This window comes from Ischnura elegans, chromosome 5 (genome assembly GCF_921293095.1).
Source record: "Ischnura elegans chromosome 5, ioIscEleg1.1, whole genome shotgun sequence".
NCBI classification, from domain to species: domain Eukaryota; kingdom Metazoa; phylum Arthropoda; class Insecta; order Odonata; family Coenagrionidae; genus Ischnura; species Ischnura elegans.
Genome location: NC_060250.1, coordinates 80,019,596 through 80,034,529, shown reverse-complemented (window position 1 = coordinate 80,034,529; position 14,934 = coordinate 80,019,596). Strand labels below are relative to the sequence as shown.

The window sequence follows — 14,934 nt, the reverse complement described above, 5'->3', positions numbered from 1 at the left end:
CTGGAAATATTATTGCTGCCTAACAAGATAATGAAATAAGCATTGTAAGTGTAAAAAATATTTGACAGCAAAATAAAACGCTCAGTTTAGCTGGCACACATGTTAATATATTCGAACTATCACCCTTTTTGCAGTATTTATAAGGGATCGTTCAAGCCTATGTAGGATTAATTATGGTCAGCAGTATAATATAGTTCATTTATAAACTTTACCATTTTCAAATTAAGATTTCTGTATTTGCGACAGTATCATTTTACGTCAAAGTAGTCACCAGCAATCTCCAAAGATTGTAATATGCTAATTTTAACTGGTTAAAATATCCAAATATATAATTAATATTGAATCCAAGGGGTTTTGGCAACACGTGACATATACATAAGAAAATATGCAGTTGTAAATATTTTGAAAACATTATCCCTTCGTCAATTAAGCTCTAAATTCTTTCTCCCAACTTTTCCTGGCAGGTAAACCAGCCAAGGCTGCTAGGAAGACGCTGTGGAAATCGAAAACGTATTCGTCTCAGCGGTCTGAGGGCAGCTGCATGAGGACTTGCTTGCAAGTTGAAACTGGATCAAAATAACTAGATGAGTCACAATTCCGGCAATCATCTGTAAATAAAGGGACGAGGCTTACTATATGGTATAGGTTTGAACATTATGTTATGATAAGTTTTACGCTCAAGTTTGAACCCTTTCTTCTTCAGGACTTTTCGATGTCCGATCTAAGATAATGAGTGCCAGAGTGTACGAGTCAAAAGTAACCAGCAATCAACTAAATATCTATCAAATTTCGCACCCAGCTTTGGATAATCATCATAAAAAATATTAAAATAAGTTGAATATATTGATTTAATTTAGTAACCTCACTGACTATAAAATGTACCGTTACATTAAGAGAATAGTTTGTGATAGAAAGAAAGTGTTAAATTATAAAATGTCACTGTTGGAATGATCTTAGCTGCGTAAATTATCTTAAATTCACATTAGTGCTCAATTTTTCTCTATGTGATTCCGTATTAGCCGGAAAATTATTGCTACACAACTGCAAGTAACAACAACAAATTACTAAGAAGAATACCAAGAGACCAAGGAAAGCCAGGAGAGACAGGATAAGAACTTCAGGGAACAAAAGGAACAAGGTTCGAATGAGGAAAATGGATGGATGGAACATACCGACCTTTGGATTGGATAATTATAAATGAACACAAGCATTCTTGCGTGAGAGGAAGATTATCGTCCAATCCGGTAGAATATCAGCCATTGGTTCCTCTGTGAGCCAAGAGAGCTAACAAATAGCGATGGGTAAGCAAAATTAAGCGGAATTTCTTCATGATCATCATTTCAAATGCTATTCTTATGACATCATACAGATTCTGGTGCACGGCCTCATTTGATGTCCAGATTTCCTCGTGTTTTGCACATTTCAATGGAGGCGGTCACGCAAAATCATGCGGCGTTCAAACGAGCAGAATGACTTGGAGGGAGAGCTATGGACATGGAAGTTTATAAAAGGTTGTAATTATCTAGAGGTCCGTCGTCATCATGATCATCACTTGTCAACAATCCTAAGATAGGTATGACGCAGCTCTCCACTCAATTCTATTATCAGCTAATCTTTTCGTCTTGTACCAGATGATGGCTCATTGAGCCGAAGCGCGTTGAATGCATTAAAAATTCATGTGGAAACGTGCTACGATGTTTTATTTCATTTATTCAAATATGTCTTCTTCTTCAAATATTCAACTTCCACCAATTGAAGCCTGAATCTGTTGAACTTATTCTTTTAACGCTAAATATTTCTTCTCTTTCATTTCTTCTTTCATATGTTCCATAAATTTTGTTTAATTGATGCACGTGTTTCGCTTACTAGTAATCAGAAAGGTTCGTTACAATTTGAAAATGCCACTTTTTTACTACTGCTCTAGGTTAGTGTTAATTCCACTATTTAGCTCGTTACTCAGTTTTCATGGCATAAAATTAGCAATCCTAAAAATATATTGACAGGCTTAACTGATAGTTTATTCATCCATTTATTTTTTTATTCACTCAGTTTACTTCGCAGTATAATTGAGGTATCTATTATGCTAAATTAAATAAAATCTTTACCGATGTGCTTAGCTTGTGGCCGAGGGAAAAGAAGCCGAAGGCAGAGAATTTGATCTCAGTGTGGAGAAGCTGCAGGGAGAAGAGGTGAAGCTGTAAGAAAAAACGAATATTAGTCACAGTCGCGTATGTAATAAAAATGAATTTATTGTGCCAATGCAGCTACAGAAATATTTCAGGCTCATGCAATCAATCAATTATACATATTTCATTTCTTGCACCTATTGAGCTATTTTTTTCTTTTGGAATATTGAATTTGCTTGTTAAAAGATACCCTTTTCACCCTTTCATTAGCTTAATTGACGAACACAAAATGCAGCCAAATATATATTTTACTAAATCAGTGCCCTTAATTCTAAGTCAAATTGTAAGCTTTAAAGAGTTATATAACTTGTAAACAGTTCATAAACAAGTCATAATAACTCGCAAAGGACTTTTACATAGCGTGCATACTTATGAAACTGAGAGGTTATAATTGAATAACAACATGTTACATACCTCGCTTCTTATGTCACTGTCTTCGATCTTCAGTATCATTTTTGAAACCTCCAACTCAGTTTCTTTAGCCTCCGGTTTCATGAATACAAGATGTAGAGTAAGCATATTTTTTAGGAGTCAAAGACACGCGCTTGTGAAAATAGTGAACAAACCACCGTAGTGTATTATATCGTAGTGAACAGGGAGGATTTTATGCTTTATCATTCATAAACTACTTGATCATTCATATCTCTATCCATTTTCGACTTTGGATAGGCAGTAGTTTTGCCGATATCATTTTTTCGGTATCATACTTAAAATCATCAAATCAACTGGTAACCATTTCAATTTGCCAAGACTGAATTTTTAAATTTTTATTTTTATTCCTATTTTCACGCTGATTATATCGTGCATGAGCAAAAAATGTGTAAATATTATTTTTGGCCGGAAATACTACTAGCTAACTTTTAGCTTCATTTCCATCGCGTATTGTGTAACATTTACTGTATTGTGTAACATTTTCCATCGCTTATTAAAACTAGAAATCCATATTTGGTCTTTTAGATACTGAGCACATATGTTTTCACAGGTTAATTTGGTGCTCTAGTTCTTTTCCTCAGCCTTCGAACGAAGATTAAGTTCACTTCTAGGTTTTTAGGAATGAATAGTAGTTCTTCTAAGTCCCATTGCAGTCATAGCAGAAAGTAAATGCAGAGAAGAAGGAATGAGAACCCTCATCTTTAGCTACTCCCTTTTACTCTATCACAGTAAGTCATGAACCTTGACAAGAGGGGAGAAATCAAATGGTGAAACATTCGAAAATTCTAGTTATAATGAGAACCCAGTAGGAAAGGAAACCCGCTGAGCAAAAGTCAAAGACAAAAAAAATAGCTGCCTCTTGATCAATGTAGCGATTTGATCGTTGGATTATTCTTCCTCATAGATTAATCCTCTAAAATCGCTGGCACAGCAATGATGTTTCCTGCTTTCGCTAGTGGTAGGACCCGCCCGCCTTTGTGACGGTGCGGGAAACATTGTCCCATCCCTTCCTTCCCTATCCCGTACCAGGAGGCGTCGTCGGGCTCCTATCGCGGCGGCGCCTCCTTCCTTGTCCTCTCCCTTCTGCGGTGCAGAAATGAAAGGCTCTCGCTTATAGACCCTGCCCAAGGAGGGTATCCTTGTCAGCCCGCCCTGGAGTCTTGTTCCATTTGCTTTTTGATCGACTTTCTGGCTGCCACCCATCAGTGGCATCGTGTCACAGGATTGTAAAAGTGTTTCTACTTTTTCTTTTTAAGCTGCTGTAAACTGTCGGAGACAGCCTCCAACCGTAATGCATATGCATAACCTGACACTACTACAATGAATGCGTAAGCCACAGATGATGAATAAGTCCTAAACTGAATACGAGTATTTTATGACAAACTCTATGAGAATATCGGCAGATTCATGAGGCAATATATTCTGTTGATGACGTTCATCGAAGGACAAACGGACGAATGGAACGGTAAATTGGGTCCGATGAAAAAATAGCTAATTGGATCCGGTGGAGAGATACATATAAAAAGTGATGAAGAGTATTAAGAAAATGAAATACCTTTGCTTGGTAAGGTTTGAGGATGTAGAAGTGCGGAGATGCAGTTAAATTATGAGCGTGAAGTGCAGAAGTTACAAATTTAGGTTTTAACCAACAATTGACCAGTTTTTCAACGGTGAGAGATAAAAATGAGTCTCTTGACGATGTTCCCATCATGAGGAGTGAAACTTTGAGCTCGATATTCAGATCGCAGCAGTTCATCCAGAATTGGATTGTGGTAGTGCATGAAGTGCAGAATTACGTAACAATGGGTCCTCGGTTTGCTAACCAGCTGACAATGCGAATTGAACTGTTTGTACATGTGAAAAAAGAATGGAGCCAAAGCTTGGGCAGATATTTACCTTTAATCTCACCCGGTCGCAAGCCGAAATTTCCGAGTAGAATCCGGTGAATAGGAAGGTCCCCCAAACGATGGCAGCCAAGAGATTTTTCTTGCTCATGATCGACGCATTGCCCTCAATTAGCGCAGTAAGCACTAGATAGTACAATAAGAATGTTCCATTGACGAAGCTCAACAACGCACAAAAGAAATTCGGGAATCCGTAAACCGAAATCATCTTCTTCGCCACACTGAAAGCGCTCAGTTGGAGTTCCCCCAAATGCTTTACGTAAGCCAACGCGGAATGAGTTTGTCCTCCACTGCGGCCATGAATGTGTCCACCAAGCTCAATTCTTTCTTCCAAAGAGGTGAGCTTTGCTTTCACGCTTGTGAAGAAACTGTGGAGCAAGAGAACTTTGTTGAAAAACTGCCAGTTTTGCATGAAATTGTTGAACACCCAAAGTGACGTGAAAAACGAAATTATAGCTTTGAATGTCGAATAGTTCTCGTGAATCGCGCTCCAAATGCTCAAAAAGAACTGAGCGAAAGTCAAAGACACAAAAATTAGCTGCTTTTTGATCGACTTGTTGGCTACCAACAGTGGCATCGTGTCACAAGATTGTAAGAGTGTCTCAAGTTTTTTAAGCTCGTGGAAACTGTCGGCGACAGCCTCCAATCATAATGCATATGCACAACATGATACTGCACCAATGACTACGTAAACTACAATCCATGAAACCATCACGTTTCTACTAGTCTCGTCCTTATGCTCTGTGTGCACCGTGTGGGCTATGTACACCACCGTGGCAATGGCTGTCAAGAGTGCCAGGAGAAAATAAGCGGCAACGCTTTTCCGTTGGTATCCATGGAAGAGCCCATTAGCCTTGCTGGACAGCAAAGGTGGCGTTAATCCGATTGCAGCGTTGACGCTGATCATCGGCTTTAAAGCCTCGTACAATCCAACATTCTTCATTATAGAAAAAGATATTGAATAATTTTTATCTCAAAAACATTTCCCATCTATAGCCTTTCCTCAGGGATATCTTCGCCTAAAAATTTTTTGGATGTTTTTTTTTGCTAAATGGTATCTGCATAATCCTCAATAATATTATATATATTTAATATTATATTAATTTCCACTTCTTCCGCTCTAATTTTTCTCCGAACGGCCTTTCGTTCCAGCGCCGTTCTCACGCATCTCCAAATTTGTGTATTCTTTCATATTTTTTACTTTACCTTACACTTTTCTATTCAAATGACCTTATTAATATGAATATTGTGAATAATCCGGAGCCTATGACATTTGCTGTGGATCTGAAAGATTTCCTAAGTGAGGATTTTTTTCACGAGGAAATTAAATGCTCAACCCAAACTAAGGTTTCTTCTATTGTCTTGTTTCCTTTAATACCATCCGAACCATTTTCAAAGCTTCAAAACTACCACTGACTCTACATGACTACAATATTTTAATATGAAGGAAAAATTTGACTGATGTTGCCTGGTAAAAGCCTGTGAAACAGACCTTGGACTTTCCTTTGAAAGGATTGGCTTGTCTGATTGGCTTCTACAATTTTATCGGACTCAAGTATAAGAAAAGACGTTTGGCGTGGAATTATACAGAAAGAGCCAGAGCTGTCAAATAACAAACAAAGGATTTGACGTAAATGTCCTCAAAAGAATTTTCTGGTATTACCAGACAGTTCTGTACACGTTTCATTGTGACAGCTATAGATACAAATTTTCTCTTCGATTTGTGAGCACCATATTTATTTAGCTTATCAGTTTACTTGAATTGATTTTACAGGACTTAATTTTGCATCCATTGAGTGACTTCTTTATTATATTCCATGGAAAAAATACACATTTTTTCTATACTACCGATAACAGCACCACTGACCTTTCACATCGTGGTTTTTAACTTACAAATTAAACTTTAACGTACCCATGCCCTGAATAGGGGCAACCAACATTGGCAGCACTCGAACCCACTACCTTTTGGGTGGCAGGGAAAGACTTAACCCCGCCCCACCGAGGCTGGAATATATGCCTTTAATTTAGAATTGTATTTATTAAAGAAAGTCAAAATACGAATAAATATCTCTTAAATCGGTATTTCGTTTGAGAAAACTGAACCATTATCAACCTAGACATCCCAGATACCCGTTTCGGAGATGTTGACTCCTATTTTTATTAGTCTTAAGGGACACACTTCTAAATTTCATTTCGGCCATTTATCAGCTCCATCCAATTTTACTTAACATAAATTTTATAAATTTTCTCTTTTCAACCAATTACGTGCCTATAATTTCAAAGAAACAAAACCCACTTAGGAAACTTAACGTAAAAGTAAGGTGACGAGTCGTAATCAACACATTCATCGATGTTATCGACCTTGTAGGATATGCCATTTCCCGTCCAATTCAATTTTGATTCTGCTAATTTCGAAAGTTTACAACTCTCATCCTCTTTACGCATAATTTTCCATCATATGCAATGTGGTAGTCCGTATTAGCCTCTTTTTCACTGTTTTTTTATGTATTAACTGAAGGAATTCGTTGTTATTTCCCTCTCCTATGAGGCATCTCTCTCTCTCACTTATCATAATTCTTCACTTTGGAATAAAGCAGAGTTATATATGTTATCTTTGGCGTACTGCCTATTTTTGGGACTGCAGAATAAAATAAGTAATAGGATAAAAGAACCAATGCTGTAGAGTAGTCTAAATAAAATCCTAGATACGCCAACAGAGGTCCATATTAAAATGAAGACTTAAAAGAATCATTCTAGTCTAAAATTGATTTTACAGTCATTGTCAAACCATTTGCGTCTTATAAAAACCAGCATATTTGAAGTGAAGAAGCTATGAGGATGTGTGAATAGATCTTATTGTTAACTGGAAGGCCACCCGGCGTTGCTCGAGGAGAATAGTGCCCTGAGAAGAGGGAAACTTAGATTTCATGATCATGTAAGATTTTCATACTTTCTCTACGAATATTACAAAAAATAATCCACAAGATGGCCTCAAAATATGTTATCACCCACCGCACTTTTAAATGGGTTTACCGAAGTTGCCACTCGTGCCGCTAACAGGCAAAGAAATTCGAGTTTCACCAGGAAATAAGGTATAATTAGGAGGTTTAACCAATATTTTTAGAAGCGGTTAGGTGATCGATGGAGTTCATTACTTTGCAATGTTATTTCTCGCAATTACAAACATACTGAAAATATTAAAAAAAATAAGTGGATCGCATTGCACTCATTATCACAGCACCGCGGACATTTTTGAAAACCGATTTCAAGGCGACATATCGATTCAGCCGCTTTGAGACAGGTATCTTAAGCAAAGTGTAATAACGTTAAAAAATAAAATACAAGAAATATACAACTCTTTGTTTGCAAATGAATGCTTCATTTTCAAATTTTATGAACGTTTGGTATTTAATTTCAATGTGCAAATAACGAATGTTTCTCGTTTTTTTGCTATCCTGAAAATCTGCTATTTTTGAGACACGCGTTGTTAGAACTTAGCCATCGAGTCATAATGTGGCAACAGAAAGCAACCTTCTATGAGATGGAAGCAATCCTCCTCCATGCAGCTACCTTGGTTTTCTCTTTTTGCTCGTAAAGAGGTTTGCATATCCGGCAGGATGACCAACCGCAGAAGTTGTATGACGTGACGCAACAAGCAGTAATGAGGAAACGACGCAAAGGACGCGTCAGACGCAACTAAAAGTAGCACTTTGGGTTTTAGAGTAAGTGATGCACCTTGTACTAAGTTAGGTCGCAATCTGTACCGCCGTATGGATACGCATAGCGTACATATAAACAGACATCCTCTTTAGCGTATTTAGATTATTACAATATTGTGATACCTACGATCTCTATTTGACATCCTCTTTTACATATTTAGAGGGCTAATAAATAATTATAATGTACATTAACATTTATAAATACTGTTGAAAGTCCACAATAACAGTGACAGCTGAGTAAGCTCTGTGATATCCGGTGCATAGCATTAGAATCCTTCACGAACATAGTTCTTTCGCTAGCTCAGTTGTACACCTTTTATCTCTGCAATTATATGACTCTAACTCGTTATATTTTTGTTGTGCTGAGCGCTACAATCAATATGAAAACGGTAGAGTGAAGAAAATTATGCTGCATGATATTCTCATGAGAGATTGGAAAGCTTATCATATAACAACTGTCTTTAGCCGGACATTTGACGTTGTATCACCAGGATTTATTCTAGCACCGTCTAGAGTGGAGTAGAATATCTTGTGTCTCGGTCTGTGATGCAGTTTTGGGATAAAATTTTATTACGATAAATTTTTATGTTCATGGAAGTCAAAATTACTTCATATTCCTCCCCACGTTCATCACATCCATATGTCGGCCATACCTCCCCGACAATGTTTGTCTTCGTTTAACTTTACAAAGCGGTAGACACGAATTTATTGAAAGGACATATATAATAAGTCGTTGATCTAAATCAAAAGGATTGATATTCACCTTTAGTCTCACGTGGTCGCAAGCCGAAACTTCGTTGTAGAATCCGATGGATAACAAAGCAACCCAGAGAAAACTGCATAAGAGACTTCCTACACTCATGATGAATTCATCGCTTTCACTTATTGCAGCTTCTGTGACATAGTACATGATGAATGTTCCATTGATGAAGGTCAGCAGTGCAAAAAGAAAATTCGAGAATCCATAAATTTTGCTCAAACTCCTCGTCACGCAGAATGCGTTCAATTGGAGTTCTTTTAAATGCTTTACACTTTCCAAGGATGAGTACCATTGTATCTCATAGTATTTAGAGATATATCCATTGAGTCCGATTTCTTTGTCCAGGGACGCGATCCTTATATTAAGACTTGTAAAGCAACTGAAAATTAGGAGAACTTTATTATAAAACTGCCAGTTTTGCATGAAGTTGTTGAACGCCCAAAACCATATGACAAACGTAATAACTATATCCAACACCGTGCGACGATCGTAACTCACGCTGCAAAAGGTTAAAAAGCACTGCACGATGAATAACATAACAAAAATCAACTGCCTCTTGATCGACTTATTAGTCGTCAACAGAGGCTTTGTTTCACACGACTGCAATAATTTTTCGAATTTCTTCAATTTGTAGAAAATACCGGCGACAGCCTTCAACTTCCGTGCGTAAACCCATCCCGACAGAGCACCAACTGTAGCGTAAAGTACAATCCAAGATACCATGATACAACGGCTCGTACCGTTTCCAGATGTCTTTGACGCTGAGAGGACTATGAATATTGTCGTCACTACTGCCGTAAGGAAGGCCAGAAAATAATAAGTCAATAAGCTTTTGCGTTGGTATCTTGGGAAAAACTCTTGAACCTCACTGCTGGACAGCAAAGGTGGTGCGACACCAATTAAAACGTTGATATTAATCATCGGCTTCAAGGCTTGAAACAATCCACCAGTTGGCATTTTTAAGAAATGTGTGGAGTAGCGTTATCTCCGAAACATTCTTTTGGCAAATTTCTTTGTATGTCTGCTTTGATTCCTTGGGTTTAAAGTTTCATTTTAGTAAATATTTTTATCCTTCAATAGAATCTTTCTTCTAAAGACTCAATTATTTTGAACTCAGCTTAATCTTCTTTTTCAAGAAAATCTGCCCGGTGAATCCAGCTCCTGCCTTATTTTTTCCATGGGACATTTTTCCGGTCGCAGCTATCTTGAGATAAAAGTATTTTTGTGCAGTACTGTTGGAGCAGCACATGACGGATGTAAAGTCTTTGTGATAACTATTTCTATATTGGAAATACTTTTTCCATCTCTGTTCATTCAGTAGTTATCTATGGAGAGATCTAACAACTCAGATATGACTATATCTGAGTTGCTAGATCTGCTTGGTAAACTTTTCTTCTTCATAAAAGAAACTTACAGTTTAGTAAATTAACTTTAGTAAACTTGTCCATTTTTAATACGCTGCAATTTTTTTCCTGGTGATGGCTGGGAAGACATGTTGAGAGCCTTTCTAAGTTGCCTCTTGACTTATCGACAACCCGCTTCTTGTCGCTTATATCGAGCTCGAGAAAGGGAAGGGAAAGAAGCTTAGTAAGCATTCGAGACGAGAAGTAAAAAGCTGTCACGTCGGCCCACCTTCTTTTTTCCCACTTAATACCATCAATAGAAATTTTTAGGCCATATCGGACAGTTTTTATGACAACCGGCAAGCAGGTCAATGTTTGTGTATCCTTTTTCGTTCTCAGCAGTCGTAAATATCCTTGATATCTTTTTCATCGTATCCTTAGCCTTTTAAATGCTCTTTTAAGCTGTCTGTGACTTGATATCAATTTCAATATCCTTACAAATATTCATGCGTTTCAGTTGCGTGGTCCATTGTCGTGTTTTCCCTATTGACTACTTGTTGAAAATAGTTGATGATAAGCTATAGGAAAGTTTCTAATATAATTTCATATCGAATGGCTTCCATTCTTACACATTTCGCCTTGTGAAGTCTAAAGATCGTTTTTTACGGGTCGCGTCCTTGGGCAACCTGGCTCGAGTACGAAGGAGCAATCAAAATGGCGTCGTGTTAAGTGATGAATTGCTAGAACACTTGCGAGAAGGCGTGACGGTAAAACAGCCCTGCTCTGATTCTGAGCTCACATTCTCGCAATTTCAGCATGTTTTCAGTGCTAACCCCCGTAATTACGTGCCCCCTGTCAAACGGCCTTAAAGCGTTTTGGTTCTTAAATTTTTACTACCCTTATGAAAATACATGTTTTCACACGCATAATTTGATGAATCAGAATGTGTGGAATACTAACGTATAGAAATCTGATTGCCTTGTAATTATGATGAAAATATTGGCGGCAAGCCAACAGAATACTTCATACAGGTGATTGAACGATCTACGGCCATTTCACAATGGAAGCAAATAAAACCCCTGAGGCCGAACTCTTTACTGGGCAAAAAGGCGGAGGAATGAGAAGCTAGAAGGATGAGAGTGGGGTGATAGCTACAAAAAATTAATCTGAAACAACATGAAGAAAATAATTACGCAGGCTCCTTCACTCACCTGGTAGATTGTTCGAAGGACCAAATCTGCGTGTAAGTCTCAATCACACACGCACACTCAGGTTTGCGAAGCTTCCGCTTACGCTAGTGACCCACTCACACCTAAGAAAGAGACAAAATACAGAAAACTAGGAAAATCAAACTCACGCACCTCGAAGATTTGTTATATGAAACAAATATCCTCGTGGGACATACGGACACACACAAACACAGATTTGTGAGGCTATCACTTATGACACTTACCGTCAAACATACGGGAGTTAGGGTTCGGAAGAATGGTTGTAAGTGCCCAAGAATGGTCTCCAACACTAGGTTTTACTCCCGCCAAGCAGATCTTCTCAAAGAAATTAACTTTAATTTTAATGTAAATAGGGACATTTAAAATCCATCCTATAATTTTTGATAAATACAAATTACGTCCAGAAAGTAATTTCCGTTTGGAGATAAAATTAAATTGTGTACAGATACAAAAAAGTTATTTATTGCACAAAATTCTACAACTCTTAAACTACTTTTCCACATAACTTCCGAAATTTTGCAGACATTTGTCATAGCGTGGCGCAAGTTTTTGTATACCTTCTTCATAGCAATTTGCCGCCTGTGTCTTCAACCAGCTGTAAAAGGTTTCTTTCAGTTCGTCGTCATTGTTGAAGTGTTGACCGCCAAGGAAAGACTTGAGATGTAAGAACAGATGAAAGTCGCTAGAAGCGAGGTCAGGGCTGTACGGAGGATGGTCAAACACGTCCCAGCCAAATCCATGTAGGAGGTTTTTCGTCACATTTGCAGTGTGTGGTCGTGCGTAGTCGTGAAGAAAAACAACACCTTTTGACAGCAATCCTCGGCGCTTATTCTGTATCGCGCGGCGCAATTTCCGAAGTGTCTCGCAATAAGCATCTGCTCTGATTGTTTGACCACGCGGTGAGAAATCAATGAGTAAGATGCCTTTTCAGTCCCAGAACACTGTGCACATCATTTTTCGAGGTTTCAAGATTTGCTTCGGCTTCACTTTTGCTGGGGATGAAGTGTGCCTCCATTCCATTGATTGCCGCTTACTTTCAGGGGTGTCGTAAGAAACCCAAGTTTTATCTCCTGTGACTATCTGTGTCAGAAATTCTTCGCCGCTTTCAGCATAACTGGTCAAAAACTGAAGTGCACTACCCATCCGATTTGTTTTGTGTTGCTCAGTAAGAATCTTTGGTACCCAACGTGAGCAAAGCTTACGGAATTTCAGTTTTTCGGTAACAGTTTCATGCATTACGGATCGTGAAATTTGGGAAAATTCCATAGCGAGAGCACTAATTGTAAACCTTCGGTTTCCCTGGATCTTGTCATCAATCGCATGAACCAGTTCTTATGTAACCAAAGATGTACGCCCACTTCGTTCTTCATCGTGCACATCACTACGTCCGTCATTGAACTGTCGGAACCATCTTCTCACCATTGAATCACTCATCGCATTTGGTCCGTAAACATCGCAAATTTGCCGATAAGTTTCACTTGGTTTCACTTTCTTCGCAATCAGAAAACGAATCACAGATCTGATTTCACAAGCGGCGGGATTTTCAATCAACACCGACATTGTAAAGAAGCACAACAAAGCCTACGTGACTGACAGCGATCCCCAAATGGCTCACGTTTCTTCTCCTTGATACAGAGCGTCTACAGCGCATGTGCGGAACTGCGATCGCAGCGCTGCAGCGGAGATAAATTGAAACGGAACTTTCTTTCTGGACGTGCCTCGTATTTCAGAATTGCATCTTAGTATTGATTTTGTCTTATCCATTTCAAAATATTTTTTGGTACTTCGACGTAAAGAATATCTTAGCTCAAAATGGTTGACGATTTCAATTTAGCAGGGATACCTATTTTTGGTGAAAATTGTGACAATGATTATATATATTAACGCCTGATTTCCTGTGTAAAACTTTTTGCAGTAATAATTTGAGCTTCCGTTATTCAGCATCGCATGTGCTGAATTTTTTCATGGAATACACTCATTTTCCTTCCTCTAGGGCATGCTCTTTTACACATCGAAAGTATTTATGTTGAAACAAAATTATTATTGTCAACTACCAAATACGAGGGTTGCTATTTATGTCTCCGAAATCATAAAAAAAAAATATTTGGCATTGAAAACGGTTTTATTTCATTACAAAGTATTCTCCTCGTTGATCGATACAATTTTGCTAATTGATATATTTGAACCGGTCTTATAGCAGTTTTTACAATCCGATTGAGGCATCTCCAAAAAATGCGTTTTGAACAAATCAATAGCATCATCTGGCATCGGAAATCGTTGACCTAGTATTTTTTTCTAGGATGGAAACTTGGGATGGTCGGAGCGGATATCTTGCATCCAAATATCCGCGGATATTGCCGTTCATGGGATACATCGGATTCCAAGTCGCGGAAGACATCGGATCTGGATCCGAAATTTAAAATGGTACCTACAGTGAATGCAACGCCCCTTAAGAGTGGAAAGAGTTGCGATTCTATCTTCGAATGCACCGCCTCATGCGATTCTTGTTCTACTCATGAACCGTTTTGATTGAAAGCTCTCGCAGAGGTTACGTAGGAGAATTTCCGCTGTGGAAAATAAAAAAATTCAAAATACGACTGGCACAGAGTGTGACTCTTCCCAAGAGATTGAACAATCGCAGGGGGAGTCTCAGCGTCAGAAATTTGAAAATGCATTTGGATCCAAAATATTCGATCTGAAAGATCCGGCAATCAAGGATCCGATCCGAATCCGGATCCGAACAAAATCCTGTATCCGTCCATCCCTAATGGAAACAAAAAATAACCATTTGGTGCCAAATAAGAACTGTAAGGTGGATGGCCCATCACTTTGATATTTTGACCAGTCAGATATTAAGTTGTTGGGATCTATGTGTGGGAGCTCACATTGTCATGTTGAAGGATGATTCTACCTCGCCGGTTGTTTTTCTTATTCATTCCAAGACTTCCGCAAAAAATACTGTTGTATGGTATTCAGAATTCATCTTTCTACGACTCACTAGAGGCTCTTTAGCCACATGCCTGTTTATCCCAAGAATCCAGGCAATCATTTGCTTCGAAGTTCTACCGGCACGAACAACTTTTGTTGGGCTTGGCTCAACTTGGAGACCCATGTAGACGATTCCAGTTTACTTTCGGGCTCATATGCATATATCCATGATTAAATGTTCCAAATTCTATGCACGACTTTTGACGTAGATAGCACAATTGTATTTTTGAGAATTTCTTTGCACTAATAGGAACCAGAATTATTTGAGTGATTTTTAAATTAGGCGGAATGCAGCGCGAACAATTTTTTATCTAGTATAAATTTTAGCGTGAAATAATGTGTCTGGATGTCATGCTAATACCCGAGAATACCT

At 38.2% G+C, this 14,934-nt stretch overlaps 1 protein-coding gene across 1 annotated transcript in view; it reads right to left on the bottom strand.

Moving 5' to 3' along the window:
• The window catches only part of LOC124159736, a 77,098-nt gene extending 62,413 nt beyond the window's left edge, over nt 1-14,685 (bottom strand). Inside the window, exon 1 of the mRNA XM_046535646.1 lies at nt 14,572-14,685. Coding sequence (XP_046391602.1) covers nt 14,572-14,685 — 114 coding nt within the window. The remainder of the gene's footprint in view (nt 1-14,571) is intronic.
• Between the last annotated feature and the right edge of the window lie 249 nt (nt 14,686-14,934).